The following is a 14,561-nucleotide window of genomic DNA, read 5'->3' as shown; positions in this document are numbered from 1 at the left end:
GTGAGACCTGTGCTTGCAAACTGTTAATAAGACAGCAAAAAACTAGGGATAAACCCTTTAATATAATTGCTTGGTGTTTGAAAATAGGTGCTGTGTCGATCATGAATGGAGAACCATTAAAATAGAAATTAAATGGGCGCAGACATTGTTTTTTTTATAACTTTTTTTATTTATTTTGTTATTCAGTAAATTATGTTTAATATCTGGATTAAAGGTTGAATACCAACAGGACCATTGTATTTCAATAGGAACACTTAACAGGCCTTCATCCAGACAGCTGTCCATATTTTTTTCATGTATTTTTTCTTATTTCCCTTGTAAGAAATAGTTCAAGTATAAAAATTCCCAACAGTGTAAAATCGCCCATCTCATGAATACTAAGCAAGAGAAGCACATCTACTGAAACCTTGACCACAGCCATACATTCTAGTGGAGAAGAAAGCAGCATTTTTGCTCCTTTTTTTACAAGTTATTCATAAGCACTTAAATAACGATCCTCTGTACAAAAGGCATGAATCTATCCAAAAGAATCAAAGGATTTTAAGGTACAGTGCACATAATATCTTAAATATCTCCTACATCAACTTTAAGTGGAGTGTGTTAATAATTATAATAGTTATAACAATGGTAATATTATTATTATTACTAAAGCTAAGCAATAACTTATAAATGCCTTGAGATGAGTACATTATAGTTTAATACCGCTGCTACTAGACTACTTCTACTCTTAGAGCATCAACATTGTCAGCCCTCAAAAATAAATAACCATAAATATTTTTTTCCTTATTTTTCTTTAAATAGTATAAGTAAGGCACACTGAACAACTTGCTCTTCACCAGGTGTTTTTGACAGACGTGACGCCGGCAGATTGGTGACTACTTGGACCTGACCAGAGCAGAGCAGGAAGTGCTGACAGGAGCAGCCTGCTGGCAGGAGCAGCCTGCTGGCAGGAGCAGCCTGCTGGCAGCGATGGCCCTGTAACGTCAGGGATTAAAATGTGTCAGTTCAACAAACCGGCACAAGTGAGGCATTGGTTCTAGAGAGCTCCTGTGTGCCACTGGCAGGCTGCCTCTCCTGCCCCGCTCTCAGCTTTTGTACTGTCTGCTCTGTGTGCAAATCTGTTCAAGCCAACTGCCACTGTTTCTCATTGTCCAAAGCCATGTTCAATCTCTTGTTTGTGCCTTTGTTTCATTGATGGAGTCCCGCGTTATTCAAAGTCCAGTCAAAGCCGATGACTTGTTTTGTCTCCAAGTGTTTTGGGTGTGTTGCATAGGTTAAACACAGAGTATAAAAGGGACATTCAGCATCAGGACGATAAGGTAGTTCATCAAAAAATGTGACATGACAAGTTACAACTCTTGAGTTCATCAGCTCCCCACAGAAGTTACATAATAATAAAACAATGGAAACGACTCCATTTCCCTGATTATCAGAAATATAAACTAAAAATGCACTTTAAAAATGAACAAAAAGAACAAAGACAGCCCTCAATATATTATAGTAACAGTAATAAATATATAAATGTTATGAGGGCATAATTAAACCACCAGTGGAGCACCACCAGTGAAAATAACTAACGTTAGAGACAGCAATAGGACTTAAGGCTTAGTTTACACCTATACCAATCACAGTGATTAGTTCCTGCATTTCTGCTATAGAAATAAGTACTCTACTACAATGATAATAGTTATAATACAATAATAAAAAATGAAATTCACTTTCCATCATTTGTTCTGCCACTTTTTTGGTTTTCTCATTTTTGGTTGAAGCACAGCAAGTTGGAAAGTACTGTAAAGTTCCCACCTCATTACCATCACTACCATCATCACGACTTAAACAGCAGCCTCAGAGTGGCTGACACACCGCAAGACCACTCTCTTCCTTATCCATTTACCGCTCCTTCTGGCGACCATTCAGCTGCGTTGGAGGGCGGGACTTCCGTCTTCTGTGTCCAAATGCTGCAGTGGCTGCTATTGCATACGGTCAGTCTGCAGCTGTTGGGGCTGGTACTGACCAAATGCAGCCGCGGCAGCAGGCGTGGTAGCGGCCAGCGGCTGCTGTACGGTGTATCCATAACCGGGCGTGGCCACGTATCCTGCAGCAGCAGGTGAGGCAGCGTACGGGTACTGCTCGTACGCTGCAGCAGTGGCAGCCGCGGAGTACTGTGCGTAGGCCGCTGCAGTGTAGTCGATGTAGGGAGAGGAGGCGGTGGCAGGGGCAGTGGCCGCAGCAGTCGGAACATGAGGGATCATCATACTGGGCTGGACAAAGGCCTGAGGGTACACGTAGTGGGCTGGGATTCTGTGGGACAAACACAGAACAAACTGTGAGCTCTAAATATATTATAAGGCAAGACAAGAAAGCCACTGTCAAATCCAAATTCAGCATCTCTGTCCCACACTACAAGAACACAGTAGCCAGTTGCTATAGCAGGATAGGGTTGCCAAAATAAATAACATTAATGTTACATTTTATTTCTAGTACATTTTTTTTTATTTCAAGACTACACTGAATGTAACCTGGATCATTTAGTTAGTGGTGAAGAGTGAAATCACTCCATTCTTCTGCAGGATGAGTTAGGGCTTACAGTGCCCCGGGCCGGTGGGAGGGGTGTGGACAAAGGAGATGAGCCCAGGGAGCTTTGTGAATATGTCAGTGCCACTTTGACAGCTGGACAGTTTTCCAAAAGGACACTGCTGGCCATTTCCCCTCTATGTTAGTACAAAGAGCATAGAGAGGGAGGGGCACCCTGAGGGACTATTCCATTAAATAAACAATTGAGAGCAAAAAAACACACTTTGCCTATTTTTACAAAACTATGGAAAACAACAAATACTGACTATTAACTTAAACACAACTCTTTAAGTGTATTATGTCAGCATGACACTATCCAATTCAACCCAAACACAGTGACTAAAAAAAGGAAATCAAGACACACAAGCACAATTCAGTTTAGTTGAAAAGGTGTCAAGTCAAATTTAAATAATGATTTCTATGGTTAGATGGACAAATACACATACAAGATAATAATGAAGTGTGAAAGTAGTTTTCCTTTAAAGCTAACTTGACCAGGATCATCACTACAGTGTAATTAAAAGTATTTGTTTCCAAGTGATTAAGGCACGTGCATCAGTCTCTTAAGGATCCCTTTCATCAGTTTCAGCCAACAGGCTGTTGTGACTCAGGCAACAGCTGCAACCTCTAGAGTTGCATTTTTCATTTAGGGTGACTGGCCCGTCACATGTCTGCAGCTCTCAAAACCAGACATGTGAATGGTGGTTTCTCTCCATTGATATTTTTGAGCCAAAACGATACCACTGTCCTCAAATAATGTAATAATAAAATGTTCAAATCCTGGTTTGTTGTCGTGACATAAACTGAACTGTGTGCTGGCAGAGGAATGTCACATTTGAGCCAACAGTAAATAAGTCCAAGGCAAAATAAAGCCTTTGCTAACGGTGCGAAGTGTGCATTTTGCAATGTGACACAAAATTAATTAATTCAAACTATCAAGAATGTCCAATTAATGATTTGATATATATACCGGTAGGCTAACACTCCACGTGTTGGTTACCCATGTGTCTATGGTCATATAAAGCCGGGCTAAGCATTATCTGGTTTATGTTTGCATGTGGCCCTACAAACTGCCCTGTGACCTTGTTTAAATGGCCCCTGGCCTGCTCTCAGTGACAGAACGAGACAGTTCCTGCCCTGCACACAAACGCATAACACTGAGCTTCATGCAAGTGCAGTGTCAGCATCCAGGGCTTTGTGCGGCACAATGGGTGCGCTTGTTTTCCTTAACACCAGCGGCCCATGTGACGAAAAGTAGAGAATGAGAGAAAGGCAGACAGAGAGATCCAGACATCTGTTTGTGCCACTGGAGACTAGAGCTGAAGTAAGCATGTACATGGACAAGTGCACATGAATTTAGAGGTTGAAATTGTTCACTTTTACACAGATACAAGTTAGCACAGTCATTCCCTCCACTCGACACATTTAGTGTTAGAACAGACAGTGTAATTCTAAATAAATTGTCAAATAATGTAGGCTTTGTTCAAAATGGTCTAAATCTCTATCATATTGAAATGAAAAACAAATGCTCATAACTGATGATCAGTAAGTGAAAGCAGCAGCTGTATACTGTAGCTTCTGCAGTCTATTCTGGCATTGCCATCTTCAACATTTAAACTAAACAAAAGAGTAATGTCTGGGGAGGGAGTTGGGAAAATGGGTAAATTGGTGAAGGTATAAAATCCATGGGGTTCAGAATTAAGAAAAATGAGGACTGTTGCCATAGTAATTGGCCATTTACAATTGTAAATGTATTGAATGGGAAAAAATCCTATAGATGTTACATATAACAGGAAGCTACTGAAAGCCATGAATAACAAACTGAAGTCATGATAAGCTCAGTATGGTTATGTTGTTATGTTGTTATGTTATAAAGTTTTGTGGAAGAAAGAGTTACAACAGACCACCACTCACTCCATCAGTGCAGCCTAACAAACAGGTCAACCACAAGCTAAAAACAATACACTTCAACAATTCTTCTTCTTTGTTTTAGCAAAGTTAAGTCCACAAAGTCACCCCAAAAATGTGTTGGTTTTTTTGCCATTAAAAGTGAAAAGCACACGGTTTAGCTAACAACACCACTTCATAACGGCACACAAAGCTCTACACTCTAATCAAATAAAATCAGGTGAAACTCCAAACCCACGTACATGCAGCTATAATCACCATCGTCAGAACCAGAGTATGAGATATTCCTTTCTCCTTTTTATCTGTCTGTATGTTGTACGCAGAACTATCCCGCTGTAAGCTTAACTGAGAGCGAGCCTGTCAAACCAAAGAAAAATACACACAACATTGGGTTTTTAACACCAGTATTCACACACACACGCAATGGCCTGCATGAACAAAGGAGATTTAGAAACAGGCAAAACAGGAAAAAAACTGTCTGCCTTGTCTAGTATTTATGACTTGTCCTCTTCATGTTAGGTTTTAAGGTTGTAGATCATCATCCTTAGTTCCCCTTACCCATAAGGCCTTTGGATGAATGCAGGGTGAATCTGGGGAACCCCAAAAGTGAAACCTGTAAGACAAAAACAAAGGGAAAAGTTTAAAGTGATTGGTTTAACAGGGTGATACTGAAGAAGACAGTTGACCTCAAAACATGTTCCTACATTGACAGATTCTGAAACACCAAGAGAAGAGCTGACTTGATTTTCTCGTTTTAAAGTTCCCAAAAGAAATAATAAATTCAGTTCATCATGTTGTCTTTTTGCCCGCTGGCCATTGTGGCAAACCTGGGAAAAATCGAGGTGTAACTTCTTTAGTAATGTAGCAGTGGCACAAACGAAATAAGATGACTTTAATAGAAACTCACTGCTGCCATGCAACCACAGCATTTGTTCCTGTTACCATGTGGATATAACTCTACAACTATTGCCCACATTATAGTTCAGGTAAAACTATAGATTCTGTCTTATGTTATTTTGTGGTGTATGTATGTTGTAAATGTATGTTGAACTGGAAACTGGGAAATAACAGTTAAATAAAAAATAGTAATAAATAAATGTGAGAGGAACTAATGAAAAGAATGTGTCCATGTCAACATCTATAACCGCTCCTGATACAACAACCTGTTCTAAACTGAATGTCCCAGTTTCTAAGCCTTAAGAGCCCGTGGGCCTGGAGCTGGTACCTTGCTGCATGACACGGGGCTTGGCTCCCAGATAGGCCAGGTTCACATTGGCCTTTCTGCCATCAATGATTGGGTTGGGGTCTTTGCATGCCCGGTCTGCAGCGGAACGGTCTGCCATCGTCACCTGTGAGAGGAGGTCACAACAAATGAGGGGTTTAGATTGACAAAGTAAATATGCAAATGTCGTTACAGTTAGTACAGTTCAATAAGTCAGCCTGGAGCAACTATTTGATTTGTCAAATGTGAAAAGGAAAATGTGAAGATAAGGAAAGTGCTGACACAGTGGAATGCATTTTAGATTTAATGGAAAACAGGAGATACTACTAACTGAAATAATCACACATATCAAAATAAATAAATATCCTAATGATTTGTTTGTCATTTTGTGGTTGGTTGAAGGTTTTTGTTTAAACATATTATTTGTTTTGAGTCACATTGCAAAACAGAAATACTCTAAATGGGTGGATTTGGGTGACTTGACATGACAACTTAATAAAACTAGCGTTGATAGAACTAACACTCTAGTCCAAAAATAAGATATTACAGTTCTTTTCTACACAGATATCTACTTTATTATTTTTCCCCTCCATCCCTTGTTGGGAAATGGGAGGTTTTGTCTATAGGAGTTTTTGTTTATAAGAGATCTTCTACTGAGAGTGTTTTTCAAACTTCTTATAAGTGATCTGTTCTTTTCTTCTGTATCTACCTCTGTATCTACCTGCGTTGCATCAAGGAAATTTCCCCATGTGGGATAATAAAGGATTATCTTATCTTATCTTATGTATCAGCCGCATGTGGAACTATTTAAATTACATCAGAACAGACTGAAGCCTGACATTATGTGTCTTATAATTGTGTCAAACAAACTATTTCTGTGCATCATAACTTGTGGCTTTAAGTTTGACCTTTCTAGCTTACTGAATGACATTAGAATATACCTTACATTAGAATTAGAATAAATATAAGAAGAATTACTATTGTGTTTGCAAAACGTAAATACAAAAACTAAATATTATTAAAACATTTTAAAAGTGATTTGAAAATGAAGAATTATAAACAGAATTAGTCGACACATAAACATTTTCTGGCAAAACTACAGAACAGGATAAAGTATGATATAGAAGTTGTGTGAGAGAGAGTCAATTGTCAAAGGTGTGGACACTTTTTTAAAGAATCATCTTCAGACTCTTGTTTATAACAGTTTGTTTAAAACCAACTGAAGTCTCTGACACAGAACTGTATTGGGTCATGGGTAAATGTGATATGGCGTTATCAGCAAGAGGCGCATGTCATCCACCAGTGCTGTCAGTTTGGTCTCTCAAACGTGTCAGGGCGCATACCACCGCGCAACAAGTTGGTGGCAACAAGATTGCAACAGACTCCTCTTGCCGGGGTATTAAAAGACTGCTAATCAAAACACAAGCATTCAGTGACTGCAAAATATATTCGTAACGTTGTGAAAGACGGGAACAGCTGCGCGCAACGGAACAGTGCGTAATAGAAGGATCAACACGTAGAATGAATACTTACGAATCCATAGCCCCTGGATTTGCCGGTCTGCCTGTCCGTGATGACCACAGCTTCTTCAATCTCACCAAACACCTCAAAATATTTCCTGAGACTGGAATCCGTTGTGTGGTACGGGAGACCCCCGACAAAAATCTTGGTGTAGGTCGTGTCCTTTTGCGTGGTGTGCATTGTTAGTGCAAAAAATGTTAATAAATACGAAACAAAATAGAAATAGTGCAAAGTTATCAATACTTTGGGGCTAAAGGCGAGTTGGCTGGCTCTGTCACTTGTTGCTTCACAGAAAACGAAAACTACAAAAAATCAAACTGGAGGTAGATCTATCTTTGACAGAAGAGAGTTTAATAATAATAATGGAGCGGATTGTCCCAGAGGCTGTCAGGTGTTCCCAGCGCTTGTTCCAAACGATTGCAGTCTAGCAAAGTGTGGTTGGGACCCATTCCTAAAAGTGCTCTGCTCCAAACTCCACCCCGCTCGTGGTCCCCCCGTTACACCCGCGCCCGCCCACCGGAGCGCACAGCCGGGACGCGCGAGTCAAAGCGACTCCTTCACAAAACGACATCATCAGCGCCTCTAATTATTCACCAAGTGGTTTCATGGCGTTTAAGATAAAGACAGGCGCGAAAAGGAATAAACAGGCCATGCTTGAGAGTGTAGAGTTAAAGTGTTGACTGTCAAGTCATGTGTGGCACGCGGGCCTGTGGGGTCGTTAACAGACCAAGGGCACGAGCACGAGCACCTACAGCACAACAACAGGTGTGGCAATAAACCCTCCACTCACTGGAGAATAACGTGAAGATGTAAAATACTCATGGACAACAGGAGGATTGGATGTCTCATGAAATGTCAAAAGGACTCTAAAACGCAGGGAATTGGTCCAAGGCCTCGCACTCCGGATTTTTAAAATACAATGCAACCTCTAATGGTTTTGATAATTATGCCATAAAAGGCTGTTTGATAATAATTGAACAAGTGAGGAAAATATAATGTCAGATCAGCCCAAAGTCTATAATGAGTTGAATGACATGATGATGAGGATGATTATGATGATGAGGATGATGAGGATGAATATGATGATGATGAGGATGATGATGATGATGAGGATGATGATGAGGGTGATTATGATGATGATGATGATGATGATGATAATGATGATGATGATGATGATGATGAGGGTGATGATGATGATGAGGGTGAGGGTGATTATGATGATGAGGATGATGATGATGATGAGGATGATGATGAGGGTGAGGGTGATTATGATGATGAGGATGATGATGATGATGATGATGATGATGAGGGTGATGATGATGATGATGATGATGATGATGATGATGATGATGATGATGGTGATGAGGATGATGATGGGATTTCAAACTGCACTTGGTTTTGTACGTTTTACCCATTCAGTTGTTTCATCACCTTTAACTATTCATGCACTAATCTCGTAATGGTGTAACTTAAAGTTGATGCTTTCAAATGCTCAGTGCCACAATTAAACATGTCTTTGTTTTGGTAAATGAACAAATGATTCCAAAAAACTTTGATGTTTATGACCCACTGCATCAGGCAGTCAGCTCTCACTTTGGCAGGAACAAGCTGAACCTAAAGTAACAAGGGAAAGTCTGATTTGCAGGGGCGTTGGACTGGGGGGGCCCTCACAAAATTACACACGTTTGTACACACGGCCCAGAATTTTGTGCTAGAAGTTTGCTGATTTGAGTCATAATAGTGGGTGGAGACAACAAATTCCTGTGTATTGCATATTAGGCCATACTGAACAAAATTAAAACAACTCTTTTCATATCAACTGCTTTTAATATTTACTTTTTCAATTAAGTTATTCATTTTAACTTTTTTTCTTACAGTTACTTGAACAGTGAGCGCTTCACATAAATATAGCAAACAAAATGTTTAAAAAAATTCCCCCAAACCAATAAACAAGCAGACACTAACTCCCATGAATGATCATTCTCAAAGAAAGAGATTATTGTGCTATATTTCATAAGGTCACACTGAGACCATTTTATATCTATTATCTCTTTTTGGGACACAATGTGGCCTTTATCACTGGGCTCTAACACTTGAGAATATAAACTCTACAATAGCCAAACTAGGATCACTACAAACAAGTGCTCCCCGATCGAGTTTCTTTCTGTTCACTTACTGTTTTATTAATGCCGCCACACGCCTTTTAAAGTAAGGGAGATGCTGTGAAAAGAGGCTGGGGTCAGGTTTCTCCGGGCTCTACAATGGGGTCCGCTCAGGTTGAGTCCTCTTGTTGTTTCTGTTTAGGGGCAGTGTGCTGACTAGTCCAAACCCGGTTGTCCCATTCAGAGAGTCAAAGAACAAAATCATGTAGAAAACCAAATATTGTTTTTAGCAGTAAAATGGTTTGTGTCGATGCCGGATTTTGTTAATAGGTTTGTTAGTCTTTTGCAGCATAATAACACATTTTCTTTGCAATTTGACTTTTTTAAAAAACATTTTGGGCCTGACAGGGAACTCTATATTTTTGTACAAGCTCAATTGTTTTACTAATGACAATGGCAAGAATGAAACTACATTACTCATTAGCCTTTGTAGAATAAAAAAGTTTAAAATGCAATTTAAGAAAAAGTGAAGTAATAAAACAATTACTTGTTGTTTACTTGGTATGACTATAATTGTGTCATTACCAAAAGATCCATGCATTTAATTTTTTTTGGTCTGTAACAAGCCAAGGAACAAACCAGATAGACATAGATTAATTTCTCCACAAACGCTCAGCTCCATTGTATTGTTTAATTTTGACCATGAAAAGGTAATTGAAATCCTACCAAATCACATATACATTGGACTTAACGTTAACGTTAATTAACGTGACCTATGATGATTTTGACAAATCCTTACAGCGTTAAACATCATCAACTGCTCCTTTGTCGTTGTCACTCACTTGTTGTAGGCACACACCTGTCGACCGCAAAAGATCTATGGGTCAAAGGTTGAGACGGCAGCTGAATACCCATAGCACAGTCACATCGAGCACACAGCAGCCACAGCTCTCTACATCAAACTAAAGTCTACATCAAATGAGCGTTGGCAACTTTTATTGAGTCTAATCATGAAGACTGTGTTTTTGAGACAGTTTAAAAAGTGTATTAATTTTCTTTATTATTTCTCATTCAGGTCTAGGCACCTTGAGGACTTGTTCCTTGTCTTTCAATATTGTCTCTATTGTATGCATTACAATCCTTCAACCTGGAGTCATACAACGTCTGTCAAAATAGCGCCATCTTTTGTCCAATCTTATATACTACACATTAATAGTCCTGGCATAGAACGGCAGCCTCATAATAATGAAACTGAAAAAGCAAATGCTTTGGTGATTTCTAAGATCATGTTTTGCATAATAACTGGAAAACCCCACTCACACAGAAAATATGATCTATATATTGATCATTTTATCTAGTTCTTATTTTAAGTTAAAAAAAATAATATTTAATTTACAAATTGCCCTAAAACTCATTTAAACATGCATCCATTCATTAATTTTCTACCGCTTATTCCCGTTAGGAATCCCAGTGACTTTGTGCCTTTGAGCCAACGAAACAAATAGTGTTTAATGTACAACGTCTGCTCTAAGCATAAACAGTTCAACTATTAAGATACAATCATATTGATCTAGCTTATAATAAATGATTTATGTACATGAGTAAAATATATTTTTTGGCTATGATTCTGATACAACAAAACAAAATAATTGACTTAATAAATTTCATCATGATCACTATCGTCTGAGTCCTGTGTCATTGGGACCACGTCATTCTGGCCTCTTTCGTTCATGTCTGCTGACTCTTGCTGCTGCTGCTGCTGCTGCTGAGTGTTTCTTGACTGACGAGCTCTGGAGGTGGCATCTCTCTCTGCCTCTGTGCCCTCTCCTGCTGACTGTGGGACCTGAGTGGGCACTACCAGCTGTTCCATTGGATCCTCCTCCTCTCCAGTGTGCGAACTGCGGGTTGGGACTCGGACACGGGCAGTCTTAGCTCTCAGACGACTCTTCATCTCCTCTTCCTTTAGCTGAAAGATTAAACATTTTTGATAATCCAGAGACACACGTGCACAGGTTATAAAGTGAATAAGGTTAATAAGTTATATCTCACACCTTACGTCTTTCTTCTGCAAGCCGTATCTTCTCATCAATCACTTCTTTACTGAGTTGTGTTTTGTTTTCTTTCAGAGACTCTAGTCTGGCAGGAGGCCGTCTCAGAGCCCTTTCTTTGTCATTTAACTAAAACAAACACAGATTCACATGAGAATTAAGTATTATCACAGATATTCACAAAAACAGTGAATTAAACTATTTTCCGTGTTATTGTAAATTGTCAAATTGGTTATGCCTTTGTTCAGAACTTTTACATTGGTTTGTTGTCATTACCTGCCATGGGTGTTGGATGGTTGATATTTGTTCAGTTCAGAGAATCAGATGAGATAATTAATCAACCTCAATTTGTGTGTAACAATAGGCCTACTTTGTGGTGCATCTGCTAAACAAGAATATAATATCTTCTACATTTATGTTGAACTGTTCGATTTAATTTCTTAAAAAATACAGCGCTATACAAGTGGTTTGAAGTGAAGCGACAGTTTACCATGATACTGTATGCCTCTCCAACGGCACAACTATTCTCTCGGGACGGGTCCGTGGGGATGATGCCTTGTGTTAGCAGCTCCTGCAGGATTTCACTGGATTTCTGACGGTCCTGAGTTTGACTGTCTCGTCTCAGCAAAGGAGGACTGACTGTGAAGAGGGACACCAAAACATTGTAATATCTATATTTTACTTGGATGGACCTGCCAACTATGGGCCGATGGGTACAGCTAGTGACCAATTTGCTATTGAGAAATCACAGTCTGATATGGCCTTATATTTAGACTTGAGTATAAGGCCATTGATATTCAGGAGAAAACATGTATGTGCACACAATCTAAGCTGTGAAGTGTTAAGGACGTGTGTCAGTGTTGACCTGTGAATGGTGTGAGAGGGGGCAGTTTCCCCGGGACGGCCCCTGGCAGCGCTGGGACCTCTCTGTTCTCCATAACCACTCCACTGTCGTTGGTGTTCTTGGACACAGCTGAGTCTCCACGACAACTGTGTTTACTTCCAGTTTCATCCTGGTAGATGAGACCATGTGAGATATTAATTAGGTTCAGTTGTAGTTATGAGGTGCGTTTGAACATATTTTTTTTTTTCTTAAAGCCTGATTATAGATGGGCTTGATTGATTTAGGGTTAAGTAAAAATGTTTATTTAGGCTTAAGGCTAGTCCGAATGGCATATAGGCCTTTAGTATTTTGGGAAGATTAAGGGGATGTATTTAATTTATTGTAGGTCTATTAGGTAAGTTTGTCAGGCACATTTACAGAGGAGGATATAACTAAATACAAAACTAATAAAGAAACATGCACAAATTTAAAAAGTATGCATTCAACTACTGTTTTATGTGGTTAGACTATAACAAATAACAAGTTATGCCCTCAGTCTACTTCATTTGATAACATTCCATTTGTTAATGCCACATTGAGCCTTACAAAATGTAATGTTCAGATAAAAACGCATGACTTTGTGTTGTAATTTTCTAAAACAGCGAAATGTAACCAAAGCCCTCTTGTTCATTCCTAATCCACCCCCCCGCTGCGCTGGACTCACCTCTTCTCCCTTGAGGTTTTCCGGGGCCAGCGGTCGAACCACGGCGGTGCTGGACGAGCTGCCGCACCCCATATTCTCACCTGTCCGAGTCCATAAAAGTGCTGTGTCCTAGTGCGAGAGTGTGAGCGGGACTGTGTGCGGGAGCGTGTGCGGGAGCGTGTGCGGGACTGTGTGGCGCCTCGGTACTGGCCCGTGTGCCTCCCATGCCAGCGCGCGGGGCAGCGTCGCTAAGGCCGTTGCTACAATAAAAGTGACCCGGTTAAAGACGTGACAACTGCGTACAACAGACACAAAACACCGGCTCGTTGTCGCTTAAACACCTTCAACCGCATTGTACCGTGACAGGAGCAGGTCACAGCGGTCACCGAGGAGCCATGGTCAAACACAAGCACATTCTGGCCCTTTAATGAGTGAGACTGAGATAAACAAACCCTATGATTTAGGTCTAAAGTAGGCCTCTTTAGGAAGAAGATGGAAGATAGAAATACACAGTAACTTTTGCTTAGTCTGGGTCATTTAATTCATTGTAAAATACAATGCAGTCAATTATTATATATGTTCTGGATTAGGCCTACTAGCTCAAAACCATTACATATTTATGCTATGTACAGTCCCCTAAGTAGATCTGTTCAGTTTAGTTCAGTAATATTAATATTAATTTCACTAAAATGTTAAGGCAGGTTTATATGTAGAGCCCAATTTGTACACTAAGGAATTAAAAGTGCTTTACATAACGTTGTCAGGATAGAGGCCTGTCTCACATCTTCAGGAAGACTGTTCCAGAATGGGCTATCCCCATGGATCTATTATATTATCGGTTATCCCCCGGTACAAAGATAATGTGACAAAGCTTGGTGGTAAAATATCTTCAACTCCAAACAGTTTAAATCCTTTGTTATTGTTCAGGGCTGGGTGATATGGCCTTTATATTTTTTGTGTTTAATGCAGCTCTGCACAAACACAGTCATGTTGAGTGAGTGACAGATGAATTTAACCAATAACAGTGAAGTGTGAACTCTCAAATGAGCAGGTGGATTTAATTACCTCTTAATGGCATATAAAAAATAACACACACCTGGCCAACTGAAGGATTTGAGACGCTGTACATCAATCAGACATACATTTTTATGCCCTGAAAGGAAATCAGCACATCTTTCTAATGAAAGACAGAGCTGCCCAGGGACATCTGTGTCCTGTTGTGGTGTAACTCTGCGGCTGGATCGTCTGGTGGAGGTTCTGGCATCTGAACATTATGTCCAAAGCATTTACATTTATTTTGGCCAGTTTGTTTGATTGGAAGCTCCATATTCTGCCTGGAAAGGCATTACATTTTTTATATTTTTTGTTTTGTATTTTGTGCTCAACTAGAAATCTTCTGAAAAGATGTCATCAAGTTGGCAATTTCATTTGCGGATCGAAAGAAAAATATACAGCTCAGGTATAACACAGGTTTTGTAGTTTTTCTTGCAGAGAAGGAGGGACTAAGGACAGGGGACTTAGTTTAATCTGTTTTAATTGTCACCCTTCGAGGCATCTGCTGTTGTGATTCAGGGCCTTGCAGAAATAAATTGAAAAGAGCACCGATTCTTCATCAACTTAGGATATCATATTCAGTCTACTATCTACTAGTTTGACTTTA

General features: G+C 39.7%; 2 protein-coding genes across 3 annotated transcripts; both read right to left on the bottom strand.

Moving 5' to 3' along the window:
• Positions 1 to 145: 145 nt before the first annotated feature.
• Positions 146 to 7,671, bottom strand: rbm24a (RNA binding motif protein 24a). Of its 2 annotated transcripts, XR_011927030.1 has the most exons (5): positions 7,238 to 7,671; positions 5,708 to 5,831; positions 5,041 to 5,095; positions 958 to 2,301; positions 146 to 923 (listed from the first exon to the last, which is right to left on the bottom strand). XR_011927030.1 is itself a non-coding variant. In XM_072447438.1 (4 exons), exons 1-4 carry the CDS (start codon positions 7,403 to 7,405, stop codon positions 1,971 to 1,973), a joined length of 678 nt encoding a protein of 225 aa, XP_072303539.1. In that variant the 5' UTR covers positions 7,406 to 7,671; the 3' UTR covers positions 146 to 1,970. The 2 variants fall into 2 exon arrangements, 1 of the variants encoding a protein (XP_072303539.1); XM_072447438.1 differs by having other exon boundaries at positions 146 to 2,301.
• A 3,254-nt stretch (positions 7,672 to 10,925) lies between these two features.
• On the bottom strand, positions 10,926 to 13,045 carry stmnd1 (stathmin domain containing 1). Its single transcript, XM_072447101.1, has 5 exons — positions 12,923 to 13,045; positions 12,241 to 12,388; positions 11,866 to 12,014; positions 11,379 to 11,504; positions 10,926 to 11,293 (listed from the first exon to the last, which is right to left on the bottom strand). The coding sequence occupies exons 1-5, from the start codon at positions 12,992 to 12,994 to the stop codon at positions 10,982 to 10,984; spliced, it is 807 nt and encodes a 268-aa protein (XP_072303202.1). The 5' UTR covers positions 12,995 to 13,045; the 3' UTR covers positions 10,926 to 10,981.
• Between the last annotated feature and the right edge of the window lie 1,516 nt (positions 13,046 to 14,561).

The sequence above is a fragment of the Eucyclogobius newberryi genome, unplaced genomic scaffold, assembly GCF_026437365.1.
Source record: "Eucyclogobius newberryi isolate DKJ021-1_F unplaced genomic scaffold, fEucNew1.0.hap1 SCAF_16, whole genome shotgun sequence".
Lineage (NCBI taxonomy): Eukaryota > Metazoa > Chordata > Actinopteri > Gobiiformes > Gobiidae > Eucyclogobius > Eucyclogobius newberryi.
This window is presented reverse-complemented; position numbering and strand designations above follow the sequence as displayed.